General features: G+C 39.0%; 1 protein-coding gene across 5 annotated transcripts; it reads left to right on the forward strand.

The window, feature by feature from the left end:
* The first annotated feature begins 278 nt into the window (after positions 1-278).
* Positions 279-23134, forward strand: MSL3 (MSL complex subunit 3). Of its 5 annotated transcripts, none has more exons than XM_041416477.1 (14): positions 279-523; positions 2598-2712; positions 5175-5257; positions 5818-5913; positions 6475-6575; positions 7466-7557; positions 8282-8404; positions 8855-9015; positions 10927-11085; positions 11347-11609; positions 11995-12104; positions 12295-12394; positions 12825-12909; positions 22202-23134. In XM_041416477.1, coding segments are annotated over exons 4-14 (1296 nt in total). In that variant the 5' UTR covers positions 279-523; positions 2598-2712; positions 5175-5257; positions 5818-5911; the 3' UTR covers positions 22302-23134. The 5 variants fall into 5 exon arrangements, with proteins under 5 accessions (XP_041272411.1, XP_041272409.1, XP_041272410.1 ...); XM_041416475.1 differs by having other exon boundaries at positions 364-523; positions 2602-2712; XM_041416476.1 differs by lacking the exons at positions 279-523; positions 2598-2712 and adding an exon at positions 3069-3342.
* Positions 23135-27841: the final 4707 nt, after the last annotated feature.

Here is a 27841-nt window from a genome sequence, read left to right on the forward strand (position 1 = left end):
AGCCTAACCGCGGCAGTGGAGGCTCCGCACAGAGCAGATCGTGGGCGGGCCGCAGGCACCCCTGTTCCCCGCACAGCCCAAGCCTCGGTGTTCCCAGTGCGCTGCGCAGGAAGGATCGAGGCAGGGAATTCTCTTCCTCAGGGGACCCCGACGCCTCTTCACTGCGGGGCCAGGGCTCCGCCTGCGCCCGCCGCAGGACTACAGCTCCCAGCGAGCCTTGCGCCGCCTCCATCTTCCCCCTCACAAATACCGCGGGTTGCGTGGTTGAAACACAGCGCCTTGTTGGAACAAAACCTGTCCTTGAACAAAACTTTCTCAGGGTGTTCTTTGAGCCTGCAGGGAGGCGCGCAGCTGAAATACATCCTCGAATTAGCCGAATTAGCCCTCATGATCTCGTTGGGTTCACTTTGGCAAGAGGCCGGAGTATCCACTCCCGGGCTGCTCTGTCTCCCAGAGGAGCTGTAAATCTGCTTTTCTTTCCTGGAGGCGATGTAGTGTCCTGGGAATGTCCTCAAAATACGTGGTGGGTCAGCTCATCTCCTGCTTCAGCAATATTTAGCAAACTCTGCCGCTGGCCTCTCCCACCACCCACCCCCCTTCACTGTTCCTCAGTGTCTGGGATGGCGCTCCTGAGGACGCTGCCTGACCTTGCTCTGCTGCCTGTGCTTTCTCATTGCTGTAGACTTGCTGCCTATGATAGAGGAGCTGTAGTTCAAGCTTTGCTAAATCTCGTATATCTATACCGGGCCTTTTGTTTATGTGCTCTATGTGGCAGGAACAACTCACGGCAGGTGCTACATGGGCAGAATGTACATACACACACAAACACCTTTTTCCAAGTGTCTGTTGCTCTATATTTTTGATTTTGGGCAGCCATTTGGCAGTCTTCACTATGGAGAACCCAGTACCTTTGAAAAGTCCATGTTCTGTATTTTATCTAGAAGTAGTCATTGCCTGGGTAGCACTATCACGGGTTTTTCATAAACACACCAGCATTTCTTCTCTTCCATCTCCCTTTGGCTGGATCTTAGTTAAGCACAGCTCACATACGGGATTTGAAAGCCCTGCTAGAGGAGGAGCCGTGGTAGGAGATCTGACAAGGCTGGGGATCTGCAGGCAAGGATTATCTACAGCAAGGTGGCTCAGGGAGATAAGGATGGATGTACATGTGCATCTATCCCAGAATGGGAGCAGGGAGAGAGTAGACAGGCCAACAACTGGATCTCAAATGCTATGGCAGAGAGCTGTATGTAAGTATTAGGAGACCCAAGCAGAAAGAAATTAGAATCAAAAGATTTGAGGAGTAGATTGGGTGGGAGCCATAAAAGTGACCTGGGGTGAACTAGGAGAAGTTGAGACAAAAATGAAGCAGAGTCTGCAAGTGGACACCAGTGAGGAGGAAGGAAAAGGAGGAATCTAGAAGGCAGTGTGGAAATACATAAGCTGTTTGTGCAGAAGTGGTGTGAAGCTTCTCTTCTGTGTTGGAGGCAGGGACACAAGCAGAAGTTGCTGATTCTCCTTTCCTTTCCTTGTTTTGTTTTTTGGTTTTCGTGTTTTTTTTTTTTTTTTTTTTTTTTTTTTTTTTTTTTTTTTTTTTTTTTTTTTTTTTTTTTTTTTGTTGCTGTTTTGTTGCATTTTTAAAGCATGGTAGTCCCTTGGAAGCAGCTTTGTTCTCCAAATGTCCAACACCATTTGCTCTATCTTCCAAAGGAAAAAAAAAAAAAGTAACTTAAGTAACACTTCCTGCAATTGGAATTGCATCCATGCACTTTTGGAGCCTGTTTCCTAACTTTAGCATCAATGGGCTCTGAACAATTTCAGGAATGCTACCTTAATTTCTCTCACTCTTTTCCATCAATTGGCTTTTCTCACTCCACCCAGTCTTAGCAGAAGGTTTACAGGCTTTTCTTACCACTTCCACTATAAAAATATGTATGTTTTGAATCAAAAGAAATTGAGTACTCAGTCCATCCTATCCCAGGAGCAGTCATCTTCTCAGAATGTTGTTTCCTGAGTACTCCCTATCACTTTTTACCTTCAGAAACTTTCTGGTAATACATTAGAACTACACATTCTTTCCCATGGCATTCCTTACAGCTTCCAGCTTTGCTATCAGTGACTGGAAAAAAGATATGAGGATTCAAAATCCTCTTCCCCTTAGCACAGTTTGGTATATGCACAACTAGTGTATGCACAGTTGCACAGTCTAGAGTCATCCATCTCCTGAACAGCTTCTGCAGAAAAACAACTTCAGAAACGTGAAATAATCACAAATTAACTGGTCTTTCCACAAGGCTGGCTAAGCCCAGGCCTCCCAGCCCTATTATGGTCTTGTGTAAAGTAGAAATCCAGAACTGGCATAAAAACTGCAACAGCCTGAGGGACCATCTAATAGCATCGTGTGGGAAACTGCAGCATTCCCCTTGCTGAACCCCATGAGGTCCCTTCCAGGCATCAGTCAGCATAAACTGGCAAGAAAGCTGTGTATTGATTTTGATTATCTGCACTATATGTGTGCTTGTAGAATCTGAAATTAAACAGCAGACTGGGTTTCTAATCCAAACACCCTATTTATTTCTGGTTTTATTTTCCTGAAGGAAGGCTGAAAGAACGACGGAGAGCAAAACAAACCTCGCGGGAGGTTACAATGTACACAAAGCCATCTTGGGAATAGGGGCGGTTCTTCGCACAGCAGAGAACGCGGGAAAGAGGGTGAGGAATGGGAATATCTGCTGATGTTTAGGGGAAGCAGCAGCAGAGAGAAGGGCAGCTGTTTTTCTCGGGGTGCACTTAACCCTCACCCGCATCCCGCTCCGCTGGCGGACACAGGCCCAGCGCACGCCCCGGGTCCCATGGCGCTGAGGCACCGCCGCCACGGCCGGGAGCTCTCGGCTCCTCCAGGGACTCCCCTGGCCCAGGGCAGGCGGCCGCCCCTCCGCCCGGCGGGACACGTCCCCCACGCCGCCGCCCCTCCCGCCGCCGGCTCCCGCATCCCGTGCCGCGCACCCCGCGTGACCGGCGGGGCGGGCACGGGCAGGCACAGGCGGGCGGCCCGTCCCCGCAGCACACGGGGCCGAACGCCGTTCCCCGACCAAGGGCAGAGGAAGCCGGGCGCTGTATCCCCGCTCCGTCCCGGCCGCCCGCCCCCGCCGGAGGAGCCGGGGGCGGGGCGGGGCCGGGCCGTCCGCGGCACCTCCTCGCGGGAGCGGGCGGGGCTCGTCTCCTTTGCGCCATGATGAACAAATGACCTCGCGGGGAATGAAATTTAAGTTCCACCGGGGAGAGAGAGTTCTCTGCTTCGAGCCCGACCCCACCAAAGCCAAAGTGCTCTATGATGCCAAGGTGACCGGCCGCGCGCGCGCTCCTGCCTCCCCCTCCTGCGTCTTCCCGGGCGGGAGGGCGCGGGGCGGGGCCGGCGCGCGGCCCGCCCGCTCCCGTTACGGCTCCTGCTCTCCCGTTACCGCTCCCGCCGGGCGCTGGGCGCGCCCCCGGGCGGGAGGCGGCGTGGGAAGCGGCTGTGGGCCCGGCCGGGGAGGCGGCTCCGCCGGCAGCTGCACTTGTTGCGGGAAACGGGTGCTGGCCCGGGGAGGGGGGAGCAGGCGGGGAGGCCGCGGTGCGGGGGCCGCCACGGGACAGGGAGACGGAGCGAGGCGGTGCCGTCCCCGCCGGGCCTGGCCTTCCTCCGTTGTTGCTCCCCGCGGGCGGCTCAGGCCGGTGCCCCGGTGGCGCTCAGCTCTCTCCCCGCGCCACGGGAGCCCCGGGGTGGGGGGTGCGCGTCGCAGCTGTTTGCGAGCCTCTGGGCCTTGCCCGCGCTGGGGAGCGGAGGCGATGGGGCCTGCCTGTCGCGGCAGGTAGACTGCGGGGCCGCCGAGCGCCTCTGGAAGCGTCTGCCGCGCTCCGCGCCTTCCGTTCTCGGCTGAACACCTGCAAAGTAATTCTGAAGTCTTACTGCCACCCCTGCAGTTTTGTAGTGTAGCTGGATTTATTTCCCTCCACGCTTTCCCAAGCCTACTGCCCGCCCTTCTGCGTTTCAGAAAGGTGTAAGTGGTACCGCTGGTGAAGGAGAACATACAGAAATAGGAGAGTAAGCAGTGCGCGGTGGGCCATAGGTGTTGCAGTAAGAGGTGACTGCCTCAATTAGGGCCTAACCTTAAGAGTAGTGAGAGTAATGATAGAGCTTTATGTAAATAATGTTGTTTTAGGGTATCACTGGTACACAAGATTATTTTTCAATCCTAAACCATCTGTCTCCGATTTAGAAACAGAGTTCTGTGTGGTTTTTTGTTACAGAGAGGGATAAAAAAAGGAAGTGTTGTAACTGGATTCTTGATGAATTTAGTACTTTATGTTTGTGAGTTGTGCTTATCTTTTCTCAAACATCTTTGATTAGGAATGCCACTGTCCCATAATATTTTGGGCTGCCCTTTTGTTTGTACATTTACTTCTATGTCCTGACAACCTGGCATCTGTAGTTGCTATCCCTATAAACCTATAACCTGAGTACAAAAATGCACAGTACCTTTTCTTCTTTACTGTCAAGTACCCTAAACAGTAGAACTGTCTGTGAATCCATCAATAGTTCTTAAATTCTGGACACCCAAATTAAAACATCACTGTAGCCTAAGTACTGATAATGATCTATTGAAAGTCTCTCAAGTGCAGGCACCATATCTTCTGAGGTGCAGGCCCTTTCAGACTGGCCATTGCACGTTTGTGAAAATGGAAGAAAACAAGGGCTGAGATATTCCCAAAACCTTTTAGTTTTTTGTGGCTGAGAGTCTGTGGTGTTCAACAGAGCAGTATTTCTGAGGTTTATATATAGAGAACTGTGTTTCCTGCTTAGGGGGCTTGAGCAGACAGCACAGGGGAGAAAGTGTAAGCAGCCCAAATCTGCATAACTGTTTGAGGTCTCCCTTTGTCTGTCTTGAAGGCATGAGACCTTTGAGGATAGTAAAAAGAGAGTGAGCAGTCTGCAATGTTAGGAGTAGCTAACAAGAAAACTAGGTTTTCTAATCATATAATCCTTATCTTCTGTTCGTGTCAATATTAACTGGCAAAATATCAAGTCTATTTAATTTTTGTTTCTTTCTTTCTTTGTATATAAACTTTCTAAATACCTAAAGGCTTACTTTCTCTCAAGCTTTTTAATATGTACCACTCAATATTTGTTTCAGATTGTTGATATTGTTGTTGGAAAAGATGAGAAAGGCAGAAAGATTCCAGAATATCTGATCCATTTTAACGGTTGGAATAGAAGGTAAGAACCTATATGTGTGGTTTCAGTTCTTTCATTTCTTCTGTTTTATTCTGCCAGGACAGGCTTTGCATAGAATATCAGAGGACCAATTTTGTTCTTGTGAATGCCTTTAATATACTTGCTCATGTTGACATTGGTCTGTATCCATAAATTTCATTGAACCAGTTTGATAGAGATGAGTTTAAACCTTACGGGATATCTGTCTGTGGCATATACTTATGGCACCTAAGTTTCCATTAATAAAAGGTTTATGCTTTGTTAAATATAGCTCTGAATTTTTTGATTATCAGGGTCAGTACATGAGTGTAGCATCTTGACTGTGATTGATAGTATGTGTCAGTGCTAAAAATGCTGTTTTGGGTTAAGTCAAAGCTTGAGAGATTTTAGATGGAAGTGAGAGCTGAAGCCATTTGAACAGAGAAGAGGCCAAACCTTGTGATGCAGATGTTCTGAATGACACTACACAAGTCCTTTGTAGACTTAAAGTATATTAATTCATTGGTAATCATGAGTGGCATATATTCATAGTAATTTTTTACTTTCTTTTGACCTGTCCTTAGCTGGGATAGATGGGCAGCTGAAGATCATGTTCTTCGGGATACAGACGAAAACCGCAGATTACAGCGTAAATTGGCACGGAAGGCTGTGGCTCGCATGTAAGAAATCCTTTTGCTTCAAAATAAATGAGATTGATTTTCAGATTCAGATAAATACACCAGGTGTCTACATTTGAGCTTGGCATCTGAGCTGATGCTGTAGGTGATAGATATATGCATAACACAGTCAGTGCATTCTAGAGAGCTACTCTAAGCTAGAGACCTGTGGATTGTTATTAACAGTCTAAAACACTAACAGCTCAATAGCTATGTTATTGTTAACTATTCCTGTGAAATGCCTGTGTATTGGATCTGCATCTTCCCAAAGAAATGTACTTGCAAAATACTTAAGGAAAACCTGAAGTATTTTTGAGCCAAAGGCGATAATCTAATATTGGTTAGCCATGGCTAGAGGATCTGCTTGAGAGCATGAATGCGAGGTAGTGTACAGAGATTGGGGAATCCACTCTCGAATAAGCATTGTCTGAATGTTTTCAACTTTAATTAATGAAAATAATGCAAACATAGGTTTCCTGTGCATTTACACATAATCAAATTGGTTAGGATAAACGAATGAAATAGTATTACCCAAATGTCAGTGAACCATTTTATGTTCTGTAGGAGAAGAAAGGGAAGAAAGAAGAGACGCTGCAGGTTGCCTGGTGTTGACTCTGTGTTAAAAAGCCTTCCTGCTGAAGAAAATGATGAGAGTAGCGAAAACTGTGAGTTTGTTTTCATCCTTTGGTGACTGGTGGAATGCCTTGACCTGGGGATAAGTGTGTGGTGTCACTTGCCATGAGAGTGTAATGGACCTACCTGAAATATACAAAGGCAGTCATATGAAGAGTGAGAACTACTTTTATGCTAAGCATCTCTAAATATCTATTTTCTTCCTGTAATCCAGATGCTTCTCCTTGAATTTCTTCTACTCAACTGTTCTAATCAGCAATTTCAGAGCTTAATGCTGTTTTCTTTAGTGTAGTATTAATAGGTGTGAGAAGCCCTCACATTTCTTTGCTTGATGTTAGGAAACACAACATTTCCCTGCTAGTGTTTGTGTGTGTTTGAGGGCAATAAGATTATTTTTTTTCCCCAGTTTACCTCACACAAAGGTCTGTTTCTTGTCAGCTGACTGGCTGATTTCACTTTCAAGCCAGATTTTTAATTTCCTGCATTTTCCTTTGTGTCTAGAAAGCCAGCAGGAACATTGGCTGGCACTTAACTGATGTTCTGGGAACTGCTGCTGCACAGATTCGTGTCTTTTGATGGAATGATTAATATGTTAATCCCCTGTGCAGAACTAAAGTCCAATGAAAATGTGGGTGCTCAGGAATGTAGAGAGCTTTTAAAAGTGAGTGTTTTTCAATTAGAGGAGAGGCAAGAATACTTCCTATTAACTCATCTTATGTGTTTTTTTTATTTGTAGTGGGCTGTAAATAATGTATGTTTAATTCAATTAGAATTACTCATCCTCATTAAATATAACAAGATAATTGCGGTTTTTTAGTGGGTTGGGTTTTTTGTTTTTTTGGTTTTTTGTGTTGAGGCCTCAAACCAATTGGTCATAAGCTCTGTAATGTAATAATAAATATGTGAAATCTCTTTTATGCAGCTATAAGTAGTTCTTCTTCTGATGACAGTGATGAAGGAACAGATGAAGAAATAAAAAGTGAAGAAAGTGACATAGATGAGAGGACAGAAATGGTATTTTTGTGTGTTCCTTAAGTTAATAGAATTTAAACATCTGAACTTGAAACTCTGGAAAAATAGAAGTAGATGAAATATAGGCCACAACTGGTAATTTAGCTGGAATTAAAAGCATAATTTTCTTATTCTTGGTGTTTACTGTGATTGTGATTTTGAAAATTATACAATGTCATTTTCTTATAGAACTGTATGATATAATGCTAAAAATACACATTTGTTTCTTCTCCTCTCATTTGACACAAAAGGCTTAAGTGGAGAAAATGTAGCAGAATAGATTTTCCACTTTTGTGGGTGGTGTAAAAATTTGCTTGTCTATGCAGGTTAGACAAACCCTAATAGCAGCAGGATGTTTGTCTTGTATTTTACTGTGAGACAGGCATGTCAACCCTGGTCTTAAGTTAAAACGTAGAGAGGATTGTTTTCAAGAAAAAAAAACATTTATTTTTCTACAATAAACAGTTGATCTGAAGATGTGTAGACTTTAACTATACAGTGTGGATTATCTGAATCAGCAACCCCTAACAAATTTCTGGGGTTTTTTTAGTTAAATACTTAAGAGAACGCTAAATTAAAAAAAAAAAAAGTTAAAGAAAATGAATTTGCAGATGTTTTCAAGAGCAGTATTGTTAAATAGTTTAAGGCTGTTATCCACTTGTATCTTTACTATTGAAGTTCTTTTTTCACAACCCATATGTTGTTTTCTTTCACTGATCTGTTGTAGAAAGAAGAACAAGATACTCATACAAAAAGGGACATGGAAGAAAGAGCAATAAGCATAGAAATTCCTGAAGTCTTGAAAAAGAAGCTTGAGGAAGACTGCTACTATATTAACAGAAGAAAAAGGGTATAAAATAAAAGTTGGGGCTCTAATGTGCATGGAGGTGTGAGGAGGGTGTCAAAAGTAGTTTTTGTTTATACGACTCCTGGAGGTTTTTAACTTCACCTTTTTAGCTTCATGTTGAGCTCAGACAGGGCAAGGAAGAATACAGAGAGGTAGGGAGTAGAGTTCTCTATAGCTATAGCAGTGGCTTGTCATATTTAGCAGTGTACTGTTGCAGTTCCTGACTGTGCTTTAGAATACAGTTTGCTTTTGACAGCTGAAAATGCAGCAGACTTGTTAATCTGACCATGTTTCTTGTTTCTCCTGATGCTGATAAAAAATGCAGTTTAAGGTTGAAATTATGCAGTCCTGAATTTGCTTTATGCAGTAGATAAGTTACAACTAATAACTAATAATTAAATTAATTACAACTTACTGTTTTTATAAGACATTAATTTGTTGTTTCTTTTTCAGCTAGTGAAGCTTCCTTGCCAGACAAATATAATAACCATTTTGGAGTCATATGTAAAACACTTCGCAATCAATGCTGCTTTTTCAGCCAATGAAAGGTCTCGGCACCATCAGATGACTCCACATGCTAATATGAATCTTCATTATGTGCCACCAGAGAAGAAGTGAGTAATCTTTAGTCTACTGCTGTTGTCACAAGAAGAATGAGCTTACATTCTGTGTTTTATGGTTATTCACTTCTGTGAGCTTATACCATAATGAATAACTATTTACAGGGCTCAAAATATTTGACAGCTAACTATAGCAGAGTAACACTGATAATTTGTTTATCAGTGAGAGAGTCCCTATACACTAGAAAGTCATTATGCAAAAGTATCAATATCCTGTTCTATCATCTAAGTTCTTGCAAATATTGAGATCCGTTTGGAAGAATGTTTTGCTGTTGTCAATGTGGAGAATTTCATATCTGATATAAGAATACCCTGCTTAGATAAACTTGAATAGATTCACGTTTTAAAAAGGATAAAATTACAAACACTTAAAAAGAATTCCAAGTGCAAGTTGTTTATTTGTTTTAAATGGAGATACGATCTTAAATCCTAGAGTTAGTATGTAGAGAAACCGTGGTAACACAAATCCTGATTTGTGGAAATTCGTGTTTTAGTCTGTTTTCTCAGCTGAGCTGTATGTTCTTCTACCACGTTGCAAATGCATTGACCATGCATGTTTGCAGTGTGGTGGTTTTTGATTGTTTTGGGGATTTTTTCTCTTATGTTAAAGATTTTTGATATTAGATGAGACTGCTTCTGTCTAAGTACAATGGGATGAAATCTTGTTATTTTATTGAGAAATCCTGACTTGTGTCAGCGTTTTATTTTGATGGTGTGTAGTTGTGCTATTCCTTGCAATATTTTAGCCTGAGTGTCTTCTTTTATGTTGGTGTCATTCATTCCTTGACAGATTGACACTTTTCCTTCTTTGTAGTATAATCTCCCAAACAAAAGGTTAGATAAAATATCAGAAATATGAACAGAAGGTTTTACACACATTATGATTTTTACACGTTTATGCTCAAGTCACTTCCTCAATAAAAACAGTGCTTTAGTAAAAAAATGGGTATAGTTTCAGTGATCATTAAGTAGGAGAGATTCAGTTGACATCTTCATTGTATTTGCCTTAATGCTCTAACACTGAAGGTTATTGACCTTCTTAGATTTATGGAATTTCTACACATGATGGTCTCCTAACCCAATTCATGTGTAGTAGTTTTAGTAGGTGATATGAAATATTGGAAGTTTGGAATTTCAAACATAGATCATTTTGGCAGAATCAAATTCTGTTACCATACACATATATGCACTTGAAATAATGAGAGGGGAAGACCTTCACAAAGGTGAGAGGTGTTGCAGGTGTGCTGCACTCTGTGTTCTTGGTTCTTGTGATAGCTCTTGTACTCGTCACCTAACCTTGTAAGTCTTTCACACAGACCTGAAACTGAAATTCCTGGTAGCCTCCAAGTGTAGTGCTCTGATTAGCAGAGCAGACCATTGGAAACTGCTCTCCCATGCAAATGTATCTGGTTTTGTTGGTTCACTGGATATCTCTTGAGCACAAGATGGATATCTCTTAACTGCAGCTTAGTGGCTATAGGTCAAATTCTGCTTATGCCTTTTAGACAGAGATTCAGTGTGTTCAGTACTTATTTTTCTGGCAGGTGCCTTTTTTTTCAGTGTAGTGAACTTGAAAAACCAAAATAATGTTTATATGAAGAACATATGACTAACTTTATTTACTCTACAGTAGATTTTATTAGTTTAGTGAATAGTGTAATACAACAGTTGTGTGATTTTGTTTGAGGTTATGAAGCAGACCTTTTAAAAAGACTTGTATTTCTGAAGTTAACAAGAGCAATCACCATCTTTAAGTGTGTTCTTAATCACTTATCATTACTTGGTGATTGAATCAGTGTATTGTAGTTATGATGTTAATGGATTGTATTAAAGAGCAATTTTATGCAACTATGCTGAAAAATAGTGCCATGCAACTTAGAAATTCATAATTTTTTTCCCCTCTAGTGTTGAGCTATGTAAAGAGATGGTGGATGGGCTGAGAATAACCTTTGACTTCACACTTCCTTTAATTTTGCTCTATCCTTATGAACAAGCTCAATTTAAGAAGGTGACTTCATCAAAATTCTTTCTTCCTATCAAAGAAAACTCAACAAATACTAACAGGTAGGTTAGATATAAGAAGTTTATTATTCCTTATCTCAGAAGGCAGGAGAATGTGGTATTTATGGTTTTTAACTTTAATTTGAAGAGATGTATTCTTCTGGAAAATAGAACTTAATAGAAGAGCTCATAACTTTAATAGTTATTGGGAGGAGACTGTCTTGTCTGATTAAGTGTTCAATAAGACCTGTGAAACTAGAAGAATTTCGTTTGCGGCTAGAGCCCTAACCTCTTCAATTCTGTAAACCTGCCCTAATTTCCTAGAAATCAGGAGGAACTTTCCCCAAGCCCTCCTCTGCTGAATCCACCCACGCCTCAGTCGACTGACAGCCAGCCCACCACAGGGGAGCCAGCCACGCCGAAGAGGCGAAAAGCCGAACCCGAAATCCTGCAGTCGCTGAGGCGTTCGACGCGCCACAGCTCCAACTGTGACAGGTTGTCAGAGAGCAGCGCGTCCCCGCAGCCCAAACGGCGGCACCTCGAGACCCCCGCTTCTATGCCAAAGCTCTTCTTGCACCTGGAAAAAAGTAGGTTTTTCTTTTTACATTGTGGGTCTAAACAAGGCAGAAAGTTCTGTTCTTCTTTTAGTGCTGAATGGGCTGTAAACTCAGTGAAAGAAATGGAAGTCATTAAATTTTTGTATCAATTCTTTAACTCTGAGGCCTTATTACCAAAGAGAGAAATACAAAGCAATATTGTCTGTACTTTGGTATATTTTTCCACAGAATGCAATAAGCTGCTTTTCTGAAAGTCTATTTTAAGATAACCTTTATTGAATTTCAGTGTTTAAGACTTCAAACATTTTAGCAGCAGGCCTTAGATGCATTTAATGGCTTATAGTTCCAAGTAGTAGTTTACAAGTAGTAAAATTTTCCTTATTTCTTTTCTTTTGTTTTTCCTTTCGTTTTGAAGAAACCCCTGTCCATAGCGGGTCATCTTCACCTATAACTTTGACTCCTAGCAAAGAAGGGAGCACGGTGTTTACTGGCTTTGAAGGGAGAAGAAACAACGAATTGAATGAGGTAACAGATTTGGATGTTACTGTCCTAGATTCAAGGATTAAAAGTTTTGTGGACCTCAGAGTACGGCTATGTAAGAAAAGATTTTGTTGGCATTACTTATTTCATCTTTGAATTTGAAGTTCTGTATAGTCTAAATTATTTATGATGTCATGAAGTTTTCATAACCAGTATTTTTGTATTTTATCTGTAGGTTTTGTCCTGGAAATTGATGCCAGAGAATTATCCACCAAGTGATCAACCCCCACCTCCCTCATATATCTATGGATCTCAACATTTGCTGAGAATGTTTGGTAAACTAATGCAAAATTCGCTCAATCAAAGTTGCTTTATATTTTATTTTCCAGTCCTGATATCCGTGTGATTTTTCTGTTTGCTTTATTAAATTTATTTTTATTCTTGGAGGAATGTACATTTTAATCTGTTTAGAACTTTTAGGCTATTCATAAGTTCAGTTATCTTTTATTTGCTCTGTAAACCTTCATTTAAGAAAGGCAAAGCAACGTTACTTCCAGTACACTGTCAAGCATCATTAAACCCAGCAGCGTTCACCTTCTCAGCGTTTCTATTTAGTAAGGCTTTGGAAGATCAAAAGTAGCTTGCAAGGAAAAGTGGGGTTTGTGGTGAGAAGAAGTTTTTATATTCTTTTCTGTGTAGTGGATAAAAGTAATTTGAAGTTGCATGTACAAGACGAGGTATAAACATTATTTCTTTTATTCACAGTAAAACTACCAGAAATACTGGGGAAGATGTGCTTTCCTGACAAAAACCTAAAGGCTTTAGTAAAACACTTCGAGATGTTTCTGAGGTAATGTGACACAATGTACCACAGCAGTATTTCTATTGTTACATAGATCTAAATAACCTGGAATGGCAAAGAGGGTTTAAAATAAGATACTAATTTTCTATAACCACAACATTATGATAAAATTAGTATGCCATTTAAACAATAGCAATTTGAGTAAAGATGAATATAAGATTTTTTATTTTTTAATTCCAATTGAAGGGAATCACAATTTTCTACTTTGAATTTTGATAACATGTTGATACAGACCTGAAGTATGAAAGTTTGTTGATATGTATAGAATGTTCAGTCTGACTTGGTTAAGTAGCATGTTTAATGAAGAAATGCAGAGTCTGCATTGGTATTTTTTATCAATATTAGCAAGGGGAGAAATTTGTGCTTTAAAATGTGTTTTTAATTATAGTGATTTCTTAAATGTCTGTCTTAACTGAGCTTTGAACAGAAAGGTTTCTCTGATGCAGTGCTGTGTTCTGTAGGGGTACACCACTCTGTGTGACCACACTAGCTCCACCGCTGGAGTCAGTGAGGTCATACCTGCACCATTGGTCTATCAGGCACTGTCATTAGTATTTCTGCATGACATTGAGGATGTGGTTAGATATCTTGTGTTGGCACTGTGTTGTGCCCCATCAGTACACTGGAAAACAAAATTACCAAGGAAAACTTTCAGGAGAAGGTGTTGTAGATGGTAATGGAACCGATATGGAAATTGTAACTTAGATTTGGTCAGGGACTTCAGTAGCTACTTAGGGAAAGGTAGCACAACACCAGCATAAAAAAAATCCCTTGCATTAGATATCAGGGAGATGAAAGCTTTAAAATGCTTTTACTTTAATTGCTTATTGAAACTAAACACTTAGGGAAAGGTAACACAACACCAGCATAAAAAAACCCCTTGCATTAGATATCAGGGAGATGAAAGCTTTAAAATGCTTTTACTTCAATTGCTTATTGAAACTAAAAGATATTTCCAATGTCAAAGTTTCTACAATACACAGTTTTTCTCTGGGAGCAGTTAGTTGTCAAGTTTTACTGATTCCATTTTGCATCTCTTTTGTCAGATCCTTGTTGGCATTCAAAATACCTTTAAATTAAACAGGACAGAATTAGAGCTCATTGTTGGAAGATTGTTTTTGCTTGAAGTGAATATTTTTTAGGGAGCTTAACTCACCGTGGATCAGATCAATTTTTATCAGACTTTTGCCTGTTCAAATTCTTCTGTGTTGATCAGAGCAGATCTCTGTTCTTTAGTGTCTTTAATACCATGTTTTTATATCTATTCTATGGATAAGCTTTAATGGATTAGAATAGATGAAAGGAGAAACATGTCCCTACATCTCATAAAATAAAGGTTGCTTATTGGCAAAGGGTTGTTTAAGTGAACTGAAATTTCTAGTGATAGTATGTGTATGTGTTGTACTTTTCCATCTGAGCATTTCATTAAAATGTGTAGTCATCTATAAATAGAAATAAAATAAATAATGTTTCCACGTCAGCATTTTTAGGGGAGATAGAACTGTGCTTTTGAAGCAAATCTCTCAGTAGTTCCCCCTTTCCATACTTTGTGTCATGGTGGAGAGTCCTCCAAATACACAACCTGCATTCCTTTCAGAAAACACTTAACCAGAGATGTGCTTCAGTCCTTGAGGCCACGCTACAACAAAACCAAAATGAGCCCCACAAGGCAAGAATAATGTGGCTATCACGTATCTGTTACAGCAAAATATTTGAAGGCTGTGTTTTTTCAAGCAGTTTCTTGACGATGTCATGAAAGCTTCAAAGTTACAGTTACTGCTGTGGAGGAAGCATTTGATCTTAGGTAGCTTTGTAATAAATACTTAGTTTACTTTCCTTGTCAGCTATGCTACTGGGCAACAGAAACCAGTGCAAATTATTAGATACTTTTTTCTCAAAATGTATTCACATGGTGCTTTGGAAAGATTTTAATTTGGGTATTATTTCTTCATGCCACTTGTCATTGAAAGTCATCAAACAATTATTTTCTAGACAGTTGTGCATGATTTTTATCGCAGAAATAGTTCTGCATTATCTGTTGCTTGTCATTGAAAGTCATCAAACGATTATTTTCTAGACAGTTGTTTGTGCATGATTTTTATCGCAGAAATAGTTCTGCATTATCTGTTTCTAATCACAAGACAACTTGAGTTTGAGGTGACATCTTTTACCGAGGTCTGGAAAATAGAATAGATGTTCCCAACAATGTTAGAGTGAATATAAAAGCAAACCTCTACTTCAAAGCTTTCAGGTACACAATATGGTGAAAATTGCACGTGGTATAGTAATTCCACAATTTTTATAAAGTCAGTTAATTAGCATACTTACCATATACTGTTCAATTAAAAGGTTAGTTGGTTAGGTAATAATCCCTGGGGTCCTGCCCCACTGAAGGCAGAGGTTTCTTTTGCCCCACTTTTTTTATGTCTGGTCTAGATTCTGGTTGGAAAACAGAATGTCTGTGTAATTGGTTCTTTTCTTGGAGTAAGACTAAACACTGTAAGGTTGGCTTATAGTTTCTAAATGTAGGGAAGAAAGGTAGGAAAATTACTAGAAACAACAGCCATGCTTTAGCAATCTACAAAGTTACAAATACATGAAAGATACAAAAAGCTAAAAATCTTTAGGCATCAGTACTAGTTCTTAAATTTTCACATTCTGTCTTTTCCTTTTTGGGAATTAAAGGATTAATGGATGATTATTATAAATATTTTATATCAGTTCTGTTTTGGCTTAACTTTTGAACAGTAAGATCTTCCCTACAATATTGGTATGCTATAGGTGATAGCAGCCAGTTTACTTGGGACTGCTTAATTTTTTTTTTTTTTTTTTTTGTAGTGAACTGCACTTGAGTGAGAAGTTGAAGTACTCTCCTTTTCTTTATTGCTCTAATAGCAGACAAAGGATTGATGGGTCTGCTTGCATTAATTAAACTACTCCTGAATCTTCTTTGATGTCTAGTAGAGTAGTCCAAGCATTAGTAGTTTATGTATTCTTAAATAAAACTTTCCTGCAGTACACAACTGATTTAGTTCTTGCACAGATACTGATGTAATTTTGAATTATGATATTGTGGCTAAAATTTATAGTTTACTGTTTATACTATTAATCTCCTGTGGGCTGAGAAACTGAGATTTATGTAATGTAATACTTTTTTTGGGAGCTTGTTGTCTTGAGTTTACTTAGTTCATGATAGATGCATTAAATTAGCTTTGAGATGCTACATGGATAATATTTTCCAGTCATGCCCTCAGACTGCTGCTAGACAAGATTTTTCTCAATTTCCCAGACAACATATATTTTTAAGGAATGTATGACATGCATCTTTTTGACTTTCATCTTTTGTTAAGTAGAAACTCTACACTCTGCTTAGTCCAGCTTTCTACAAGTGTGCAAAATGAAAATTTCTTCATGGAGAACAGGAAAGTTTATTTCTCAATAATAATAGAATTTGCAGAAGAAAATCAGATTCTCAAATTAAGTATAAAACTCTGAATCTTCAGTTATTTAATTCTGAAATGATTCATAGTACTTGCAGTCTAAAATACACATACCAGTTGGTTTCACTGAATTTCACTTAGTGCACATTTAGTCTTTAGGACCAAGCAGTGGGAGCTAATGCTTTAGCTGGTGCTAACTGGTAATTGGACTAGTGAAAGACCCCTGATTACATCTTCTTGCCTCTTAATAGCTTTAGAGTAAGAGGAAGTATTAGCTTTAAACTAATTCCATTATTTCAGCCACTTTTGAAATATAATGCTGCATATGCTCTATTTTACAATTTCCTGGCATTGTAAGGTGTCTAACAAGCCTCCAAAGGTTGCCTCAGTGGTGAGAAATGACTGGCAGGAAGGTGCCTGTTTCTGTTTTGCTGTTTCCATTAATTTGCACACAGCCTTGGCTTGGAAAACTGTTTTGGAATCACAGGCCCCCTCCCAAGTCTATTAACTAATAGAAGCTTCTTGAGAGTTAGGAGGAGGATACTGTATGTCTGTTTTTACAAGAGCAAGACCCATCTTCACTGAGGTAATTTCAGAGAATGTCATTTGCATTTTGGGAAAAAAGGCAAAATGAGTTGGTACAAAAAGGCATAGACAGATATTTTGACTTTGATGAAATACAAAGAAATAAATAAGTGACGAAATACTTCTAAAATATTGCTTCTAAAATTTCTAATAAGTCTCTTTTTAGATGAGGCCAGTGTATTAGTTCAGATTATGGAGAGCTAATAGTCAAATAATTTAGTTTTGTTAAAAACCCACAGGTATTTCAAACTCAGTATTTCCTTTAAGCTTAGATCTCATTTTTTTTTTTCCCCCGACGCTCTGAAATCCGCTTATATCTGTTGTGCCGCTTTGCTCCATGGGTAGAAAAATATTTTGATACTGTTGAGTTTTTCTGCGAAGGAAGCCAAGTCAGAGGACTGTAATAACAAAATGCGTATCTACAAAGATGACAAGTTGTTTCGAGTAACCTTAAGAAATAGATCTCTGGTGCTGACAGCATTTTTTGAGTGTAGTAATTTTATTATATATAACTGCAGTGGTGAATTATCACCACTAGTCTGTGCTAATGTACAATTATGAGAGGTTATTTGTGTCTGAGAATGAAAAAATTAAGCAGTGCAAATGGTGAATGGATTAGAAGACATCTTTAGTTAGGCAAAGTTGCTTTGTGATAGAGTTCCTGTTCATTGTGAGTCATTGTGGCTTCAGTTGCAAAAGGGCAAGTAATTAAAAGTCACATTCTGAAAGATGGAAAAGAATGCAGTTGTGCCAGTGTTTCTTACATTGTATTATTAACTGATTAATATTGTTGAATTATACTGGGGTTTTTTCTCTCAATTTTTTGGATTAACCAGTTACTTGGTGGTGACACACTAGAAAACTTAATGGAATTGGAACCTTAATGTGAGAAAATCAAGTTTCTGAGTGTAAATGAAGATGTGGGTTTAGAGTGCACAAACACGTAAAGCAACATTTTTTTCCAAGTTTTGAAATACTTTGAACTGAAGGAATTATCTTTGCACAGTTGAGTAGAAAGGTAATTGTCATTTTGGGCCCTCTCTTTTGGCACCTTTAGGTGGAATGTTTAGAGAATGTTTAGTGAATACCTGGTATTGTGCAGGTCCTTGCTTTCAGTGGGCTTTGTTGGCTGCTTGGTCTGCAGAACGTGCTCATTGGTGCTTATTGTCCTTGACTAAGGGTTTGTTGCATTGCCAGAAACTGTTCCTGAAACTCTCCATGTGGATTGCTTCTCTTCCTTCTGCTTTCCAAATCATCAGGTGCCTTGGAATTTAAATGAGCTTATTGCTAGTCAATAGCTGAGGTTTGGATCATGTATCTACATGTAGAGGTTGCCCCAAGTACTTTAAATGTGTCATGGTAGCTTTTTTAGAAGGCAGCTCTAGGGACCTGTGCTGGCCTGGTCACAGGGTCTTCATCCTCAAGACAAACCAAGGACTCCTGTATTGAGCTCTTGTAGGACAGTTTTCCTACAAGGTCTTTGGGAAAACCGTTGGGTATTAGAACAAACATCTAAAACCTGAATTCACTTCTTCTGTTGACTGCAGTGGGGTTATGATGGCCTTTGTCATCTTTTGCCCTGAACAGCTTTCCAGATGGAGACAGGCCTATAAATTGGGAAGGGGTGAGGGTCAGATGGTGGCATATGCTTTTTTGTGAACCTGAAGCCTTTTAGTTTTCAAATCCTGCATTTGAGTAGTAGTGTCAGAGATGAGGTAACTTCTTAATCTGCAAGTGACATTTCTTTTGATGAGGTGACTCATAGAGTTAGGAATCATAATGGTCTTCTAGCAAATAGATAGATCATTACAGTAGCCTTTCAAACAGGTCACCGATCTCATCAAAGCATCTGCTTACCTTTTAAAATTCTGTAGCAGAAGTGTGTAAGGTCACCTTCCTGGAAACTTTTCCTTTGGACACTGTCTTCTTGTACATTAGTGGCTGAGGATGTCTTTCGAAAAACTAAGGTTTTCTTTTCTTTGTAATTTTCACACTTTCTGGGCTGTCCCTAAGTTTATTCATGTGATGGTAGCTGACATTTAAAATAATTCTTTTTCTTCATTCAGAGACTTGCAGTAATAAATTTTGTTGGGGGTGTCAAGGCAAGGCCCACCAGAGTATGCTCCTAAAAAAACTCATACTAATTCAGTGACTCTTGTTGAGATATGTTCATGACGTGTGTCAAATGGCCTTCTAATGTGAACAGTGATAATTCAGTTGTTCTTTTTGGTAAATCTGCCTGTATAAGTCACTCAGATGGTAGTGTATTGTGAGGCTATTGCTTGCTTAAAAACACCCACACTTGAAGATCAGAACATAACTTGAAGAATTCCTAAGTTGCCTACATCTTTTTCCCTTGTCTCCATCCCTTCTAGACCTTTCTGAAGTGTTGCCCTTCTAGGAACCTGTGGTAGGGAGGAAAATAACTGCATTGTGCCATGTTACCTCTGTTCTCTAAGCATGAGTATAAAGCACGAGTTTGTTTTTGCGCACATTCATGCATGCATGCAGTCTCAAATCAATGTGGACTGTGCATCCCAGAACTTGGCTGCTCATCAGCAGTCTCACTGTGTAGATGTATGCATATGAACTCTGTAAAAGGTATAAAAATGAAAAAGGCAATAATGCAACAGGTGACTGAATGGATCAGATTTGTAAGTTAAAAATAATGAAAAAATTTCTGAATAGCTTGATAGCAATATGCTTTCTATCTGTTGCTGAACATACTCTGTCTGCTAATTACAGCTCCCTCTGTCTTTAAATCTTGGCTCATGACTTTCAGGTAACAGTGTAATTGATCTTGGTGCTGTTTTAGCTTGTCCAAGAGCAAAGCAATAGTAAAATATCTGGTAGGCAAAAGTCTTAGGAGACTCTTAATATTTCTGTGCCAGTGTTCTGCACTGTGATGTCTTTTGAATAGCAGCTTCAGAAGGGCCCCTGCTCTTTGTATGCAGGTATAGAAGGGATTGGGAAAGAGGCTGACTGTCTTCCTTCAGTAGTTTTCTTCTACTTCTCTGCAGAAAATAATTTCTGTTTGCTAGCTCTGGGGTATTTTGCTTTTCACAACTGTTACATGAAGAACAGGGAGATGTATGTTTGACTGTGTGCATTCTGCCCTTTTTTTGAGTTGTAGCTGTGGCACACCATCTCAGCTAAATTTCTCATCTGTACCAGCTGTCACTTTAACATGCACCAAACTGGCACGTATGACTGATGATTTCAGCAAAAGTCAGGAAATTTGTAAGAGAAAGTGAACCTGTTTCCCATTACTTGCCATTAAAATTCTTGGAACTATCAGCTACCCAAATGCCCTCTGAAGGTTCTTTTAAAACATATTCCCTTGTATGATCTAGCTCTTAGTACTGTGTTTTACTGAATGTTATGCAAAGATGCTAAGATTTTCATCAGCCCCTGTAATTTTTTAATGTCTTGGAGTCACTAATGTGTGTTAATGAACAATTATTAATTAAATACCACTTGTGACTCGTCTTAACTGTATACAATCTAAATGCATTCAAAGTTAGGTTCAAGCCTGTTAAGTTTGAGACTTTTCCACACTTGCTTCATATCAACCCCTCATCCTAGAAAGTGATTTGTAGCTAAATTAAATCAGAGGTCATAATAGTTGGTGATTTGGGTATTTTATTAGCTTCTAAATTGCTATAATTTGAAACATTTTACAGAATGTAATCAGAAACCGTTTAGGACCCTGTATATACTGTTAATTGCAGAGCTGCTGTGAAATAAGGAAGTATGGAAGAAGCTGACAATGTGCCTTCTAAATTAACGGTGACACTATGAAGGATTGATTTCTTCTAAAAGAGTTTCTATTTCTCACTACTTTTTCTAGAATTAATAGAATGTAACTAGTTATTCCTCCAGTTTAGTAATTGATACCTGTGTTCAAGTGCAAGGATTGAGTGAAAATCAACCCCTTTTTATTTATCTGCAATTTTGTACTGTCACTGTTTTCTATGAGCTCTGAGCAATTAATACATTTCTTACTAAATTTAAAGTGCTTCATTTAGAGGATCTTGCCAGTGTTCTTTGATGCTTTGGCTCTCTGGAGATCAAAGGACATGCCTAGTTCAGGCAGTGCAACAGTGAGTGTGTTGGAAAAGACCTGTAGTTTTTATGCCATTTACATGAAAATTTTTTTTAATTTGGACGTTCTGTGTCCAAAGTGTTGGCTATGCAAAACTGATATTTTCAGCTTCCAATAGTGAAATCGTCACCCCAGCCACTGTTTCTTGAGATAACACAGATTCTGTAAATGATACTGTTTTCTGTTGTTTCTTTTGTTTCCTACTATTAAAACATGTAGCTAGAATTTTGCCATGTTTATTGATGCTGATCTTTAATATCCAGGTATTTTTGAAGGTCTGTGTTTTCTTCTGAAGTACAGCTTAAATGTAATCTTGAGTTTAATAATAATTTTGCCCTTTTGCCTCCATTTATATACTCAGTGTCTGTGAAATCAAAGGAAGGAGCAGAGAGCTTATAGTCATTTTAGCTGTTTGTTACTGGTGTTCATAGCAGCACTGTTTATTTTCGTTTTCAGTCCTAAATCAGAGAAACTGTTGTGTGTTAGCAGAGCAGGAAAGCATTATAAAATATTGTGTGCTTGGTGGTTTGAATAGTATTTGCAGACCATTTTGCAGAAATAGGAACTAAAGAAACTGAATTTGCTAAGGATGTGTTTTGGCATTGAAACCCATATTTAAATCAGGTACTCCTGGAAGATGGAGACCCTAAAGGCACATAAAACATATGAAAAATCATAGCTTTACTTGCCTTAAAAGATACAGTTTGACTTAATGGCTTCTGGCTATTTGTATAAGATACCGACAAAGTGATACCTGAAAATACTGGATTGGGCATAAATGAAAGGAGTGTGTTGAACAGGTAACTTAGAGAAGTTGCAGAAAGATATCTTAACTTTTTCCTTCTGTGCTAGTTCTTTGAATTCTTTTTCCAAGTATAGGTTTAACTTTCAGATTTTTTTTTTGTTGTTATTGAGCTTGAGGGTTTTTTTTTTTAGTGCTTGTTGGATTTCGGAATGCTAGAGAAAGGCTGTTTCTCACTATATGAAACTTGTAAAAAACAGGGCAAATTCTTTGTATGCCAAATTTCAAAGAGTAATAGTTCTTAATTCCCAGGCTGTGTTTTTGCTGAGCTTAAAAATCAATTTGAAAATAGCTTTTCTCTTAAATGTTTCATATTCTGTTCTTTTTTATGGTGTGCTTTCTTCTCAGGTTTTTAGCAGAATACCATGATGATTTCTTCCCAGAATCTGCTTATGTAGCTGCATGTGAAGCCTACTACAGTACTAAAAATCCTCGGGCCATCTACTGAAGCTATTAATAAGGATTAAATCCTACTATACATAGCTCATGACAATGCTATTCTGCTACATGGCTACAAGATGAGAAAGAAAATAAAACAACTTCTGGAGTTGAAGACATTGGAAAATATCTTTATGATGGTTGGATTACTTAGGAGTTGAGAACTACTTTTCAGAGACGTGTACAGACAGTGGTGTGAGTCACTTAGAGGGCTGGATATAAATCTGACTCCAGATGAATGAAGAAGCCTTGTTCTGACTTTACTGCACAGGACTACTTGGAGTAATAAAAAGCAAAGGAGGCAAAAGCAGATGCATTGGCAACAGGACATTCTCATGAAGATAAATCACCATGCTGTGTTTCATTGTAGCTCAGCCTCTCCTGCCTGAGAAATAAGACTTGACTAAATAGTTACATGAAGAGAATTTGTGACTGGTACCTTATGGATTGTTTTCCCCAAAAATTACATTTCATCTGTGGAACTGTCATGATAGAAAGGATTGCTTAATGTAAAGGTGGCTTTGCTGTTTGGCTAGTGTGACATCTGCCTCAAAAATGACTTTGTTGCCTGAATGAAAGATGTGTTGCTGACTTTGCATTTTGCAAAGGTGTATATAGACCTTTCATGGTAAAGCTGACAGGGTTCTGAGCAGACCATACACAGCCAGGGATTCGGCATTTACCTGGCAATAAATGATTTCCAGAGCCGTTATGAAAGAACTGATTTTCTACAAGTAAATGGGAAAGTCAGTGAAGTCATTGCAGTTTAATTGGCAAACACTTATTTTCTTAATAAAGTTCACAGTGGCTGCTGTGTGGATGTGTGATTTTGACTGTCTAAAACATCTTGTTTGTGCTCAATTAGTATTTTTGAGGGTGCTAAGTGTGTGTATAATGAGAGGTGGGAGCACTGACAACATATGGAGAGGAGCCCTTTCTGTATCATTGGATGTTCTTCTGCAGACTTGAAGGATGTCTCTTTAGACTTTTTTAGACACTTTGGCTCTGGAAATAGCAGTTCAGTGAGAACTGAGTTCCTACAAATGTGACAACACATTCAGTAGAAATTAATTGAAACATAATTCTTGTTATGGAAACCGCATGCAAGACTTAGAACACTGGCCTTCAAAATCCTTGGTGGTATCAAGACAGACACAGATTTTAAAAGCACTGAGAGAAAACAGGACTCTGGTTTACAGACTGCATTAATCACTCTTGGTTCAGAAAACTTCCACCTATAATGTAGAGCTCAAGTTTCCTCACATTTGTAGAGACTAGTAATTTGAATGCATCATCTTTCAAACATAAATGGCAAGCCTAGGCTAAGAGGCCAAAAGAAATGTAAAATCTGCTGTTGATATTCATTGCCACTTTTCAGAGTTCTGAAGTGTGCTCAAGTTTATGAACTCAAAAGATTAGGATTACTTGGGTTTTAGTAATTTAGGTTCTCCTTTTTAGAAAAACTTTGATTAAGAGTCTGCTGAACTCAGTTGTTATTAAACCAGTGGCATGGATGCATGCAGATTTGGTGGTTGTTAATTCTAAAAATTGCCATTTAGCAGCACTACTCTTTTTTAAACAGGTTTCTCTTGTACCAAGAAAACCCCATATTTGTAAGCTTTCAGCATTCTCAAATGACAGAAGTTTTGAATCTCTAGCAGAATCCATGTACATCAAAATTTTGCAACATGTTTCATTCTAGGTTTAAATGTTTCTCTAAAAGACAATTCAGCAAAATACGAACAAACTGTCTAACACGAGATTAGACTAGGAATGCTGCCTGAAATTTCAAAATTAATTCTTTGTATTTGAAGAATGCTTGCGTATAATAGGACAGATCTGGTTTTGTTCCATTTTTTGCACCTGTGAGTATAAGACACGTTACGAACTGAGTCTTGTTGTGTGACTGTATTTAACTGTTGAAATGAAAATTTCTGCATCAAAGGGTCAGGGGGTACTGGTGGTGCTGCCTTGTGGAGATGCTCAAAAAATGTGAGGGGGAAAAAAATTCTGATGGTCCAGTTATAGTGTAGTCTTTGTGAACAGAGTTTTTCATAAAATTCTCTTGAGGCTGCTGTTGGATATAGTATTACAAAATATCTTACTCTCATAAAACCCAGAAGCTTTTTCCAAAGTTGTACCTCTTTGTGCTCCTTGACACTTCTAATTGCTATAACTTTCATATTTGAATATATATTTGAATTTTAAAAGTTTAGGTTTATAAATTCAATTACAGTAATATGCAACTTTGACATCCCTCTTTACTGTCACTCTGCATTTATGACATTCAAAATTTTAATACCTGATTTTTAAATTTTTTTTTTTAAGCTGTAGCAGTGGGAGACACTTGCAAAAACTTGAAGTTTAATGAGCTTCTTGGCTCATGTAGTCATACAGCCAGTGTGAATCTGAAGGAACTTTTTGAATATCCTTGGCTGATCAGGTGCTTGATGGGATCCACATCCATCTGAGGTGATGAAAGATGCGCTTAACTATTTGTCATTATTTAGTTGCTCTCTGTAGAGTTACTCATACTGTCTTTTCTAACCTGATTGAGTCAAAATGGTGTGGACTAGCTGGAGGAATATGAAAGCCTGACTGAAGCAGGCTACAGGAGCCTTCAGAGGAGCAAGTCTACCAGCAGACTTCAGAGAGTCCCCTGCAGCAGAGGAGCTGAGCAGAGGAAGCAGGTTAATGGGCAGTGATAGTTCATACCAACATACCTGTTTGTACAAGTCACATGTGCTCCGTTTCCAAGGGAAGGCAGTTTTGTTTGTGCATGTCAGGAAATTATCCCACCGTAATTACAGTGCATACTTACACTGGTAAGTCTCTATGCTGGAGGTGAGTCCTGCACTTCCCTTTGAGGGTGGGGTGCTCCCATAGTGGGTGTGATGTTGGGTTTTGGATGTGACTGTTCTTGGGTAAAGGCGGAGGAAAACAATTGCAGCCTAGGTTCAGAAGCAGGTGGTGCAGCTGATGGATGGGCAGAGAGCTGCCCCCTGCGTGCCCAAGGTGCTTGGGCTGCACTCGTAGGACTCATTTCAGTACCTGCTTTGACTTGGCACAGGAAGGTGCCTGAGGAACTTTACATGGTGCCACAGGACTATGAAAATGACCTTATGTTAAGTGCTTTACATAGATAGTAAAGTTTACCAAAGAAGAATAAACAAAATATAACTTTAATAGGTTTATGCCCGATTTTAAGCTTGATTCTGTACCTATCATCCTTCAGGAAAAAAAGAAGAAAATCAATACTGTTCTTTCAAGTGCACTGTCTAGAATTGCCATGTTGCCTTTAATTTTGCTATTGTATTTTTCAGGCTCCTATTTTAAAGCTCAGGCTTTAATGGGGATCCTTTTCAACTGAGATGACGAATGTAAATGTGACCAAGTACTAATTAAGAATGTTCCATGTCCCATTCTGAAAGCTTATGCACATGTTAGGGTTTCCCTTGGCACTTGGTGTGGGCTAACAGCAAATGTGTCGTCACCCCTTACGTCAGGAATGTATGATAGGAACTTGTCAAACACTAGTGTAGGATAACCTTGCTTGGGATTATGCTGAGAGAAATGTCTGCAGTCAAGGAGGAAATAAAAAGCTGGTTGGAAGTAAAAAGTTGTTACTGCTTTTCATGTTTATATCATCAAAAATGTTATCAACACATTTGGGAGGAATGCTGGGGAGATTGTTATTGGAGTTAAAATGTATATGTGCATATTAAATCCTTCATTTTGTAAAAATTACACACTTTCTCCACTGGCATCTTTAGCACATCTTCCAAAAATATGTATACTAGGGTGGAAATAAGCTGCTCAAGGCAGGGGGAAGGAAAGAATATTTATTATCCTTCACCAAGTCTCAAGCCTTTATTGTGCTGTTGCATGTTTGATCACTTTCAGCTTCTTGACCAATCACAGAGGGGGAAAGCAAGATTGCACTTCAGAGCACACAAAGGCTAGTCTAAATTCAAGGATAAAATGCCAAAGGGCCACAGCACAAGCATGCTTTGGCTAAATGTGTTATGTTTTTGTCCTGTGTATTGTAGAATCTTTGTGATAGCACTTAATCACATTAACAAGTCAAGATACCTGTTCCGTTTTATACATTAATACATCTCAGTGTCTCAAGGTTCCCAGGAACAACAGTTCTAGATGGTATGTTACATTTGTTGTTCCTTTGACCATAGTCAGTACAACCTTGATGTGTTTACATAGTCAGCTTTTTCACTTGGTTATGAAACAATGAATTTGGAAGGATTTTCTGCTTTTTGTATAGCTGCATGCTTTTTCTGTATGAAATTAGTGAATACAGGTACTACACTGCTAGAGGTAGAAACACTACAGTATTTCTGTCTCAGTTTTTGGTGGTTTTTACTTCAGTGACAACACCCCCTCGCCCCAACTCTTAAACCAAAGTTTGGAATATATATGGCTTCAAGAAAAATGTTATCAGCAATGACTGAGTGGCAGATGTAGATGCTTACTAAGATCTAACTCAGTGCATTCTCTCTGTTGCATGCATAATGTATTCTCCCCATTTAACTCACATAGCAGATGACTTTTTTGCATTAAGGGTAAAGATTATAGTAAGCTGAATAAAATCAGTGAAGTATAAACTTGTGCTCAAAGATGAAAAGAAGTCTGTCTTAAAAAAGGAAATTAGGGGGAAAATGAAGTGCACATTGTTCCTGCTGTCTGTCAATTGGGAGTGGTTGCTTAGATCATGTGAGCTGGGCAACAGTGTGAAGAGAATGAACAAAGCTCAGATGAAAACTGATGAATCCCATCACAAATACTGACCTTCAATAATGCATTCCATGGAACAGAGTAATTTCTCTGCCATTCTGTTTCTAGAAATGGTGGGAAGTTATTATTAAAAATTACTTTCTTAACCAATACAAGGTATAGGATATAATTCTGGGGAAGGCAACCTGGGTATTAAAGCATTGAATCATAGAAATGTGTTCTTAGGGATATTTCAGTGTGATGCCAGAAAACAAAGTGTATTTGTACGTGGCAAGAAATGTAGAGATAAATGTGTTTAGTTCCTGGCAAAATGAGCAACAGCACTTCCATTACAGTGGTAGTGTGCAGGTTGGGCTTCTAATAGATAATGTCAAGTAGATGTAGAATTTTAAACATTTTTTAGTCTTTAATTACAACCTATTAATAATTGCTAATCTGATAATTAAGTTAATAATCTTTAAAGTCCTTGAAACAAAAATATCTCCCAAGTATTTTCTTTACTCCCTTCTTTTCTTGCTTTTTCTATTAGTCTAGAAAGTTGTAGAAAATATGCTTATGAGGCTCATGGAGAGAAGAACGGTTCTGACTCAGACTAAGCAAGTCTGAGCACATATATTGCTTAATTACATTTATATGTTTCTGATTCATTCTGAGGTATAATCATTATATCTGTACAACATATACTAGGTTTTAATTTGTAGGCTTGAAAGTAGAGCCAAAATTAAACAGTTGAACTGAATGGTGTAAATATCTAATTGAGTTAATGGACAATTTAAATATGCCTGAAATTAGTCCCACTGT

The sequence above is a fragment of the Onychostruthus taczanowskii genome, unplaced genomic scaffold (assembly GCF_017590055.1).
Source record: "Onychostruthus taczanowskii isolate IOZ18803 unplaced genomic scaffold, ASM1759005v1 scaffold52, whole genome shotgun sequence".
In the NCBI taxonomy this organism is placed as follows: Eukaryota; Metazoa; Chordata; class Aves; order Passeriformes; family Passeridae; genus Onychostruthus; species Onychostruthus taczanowskii.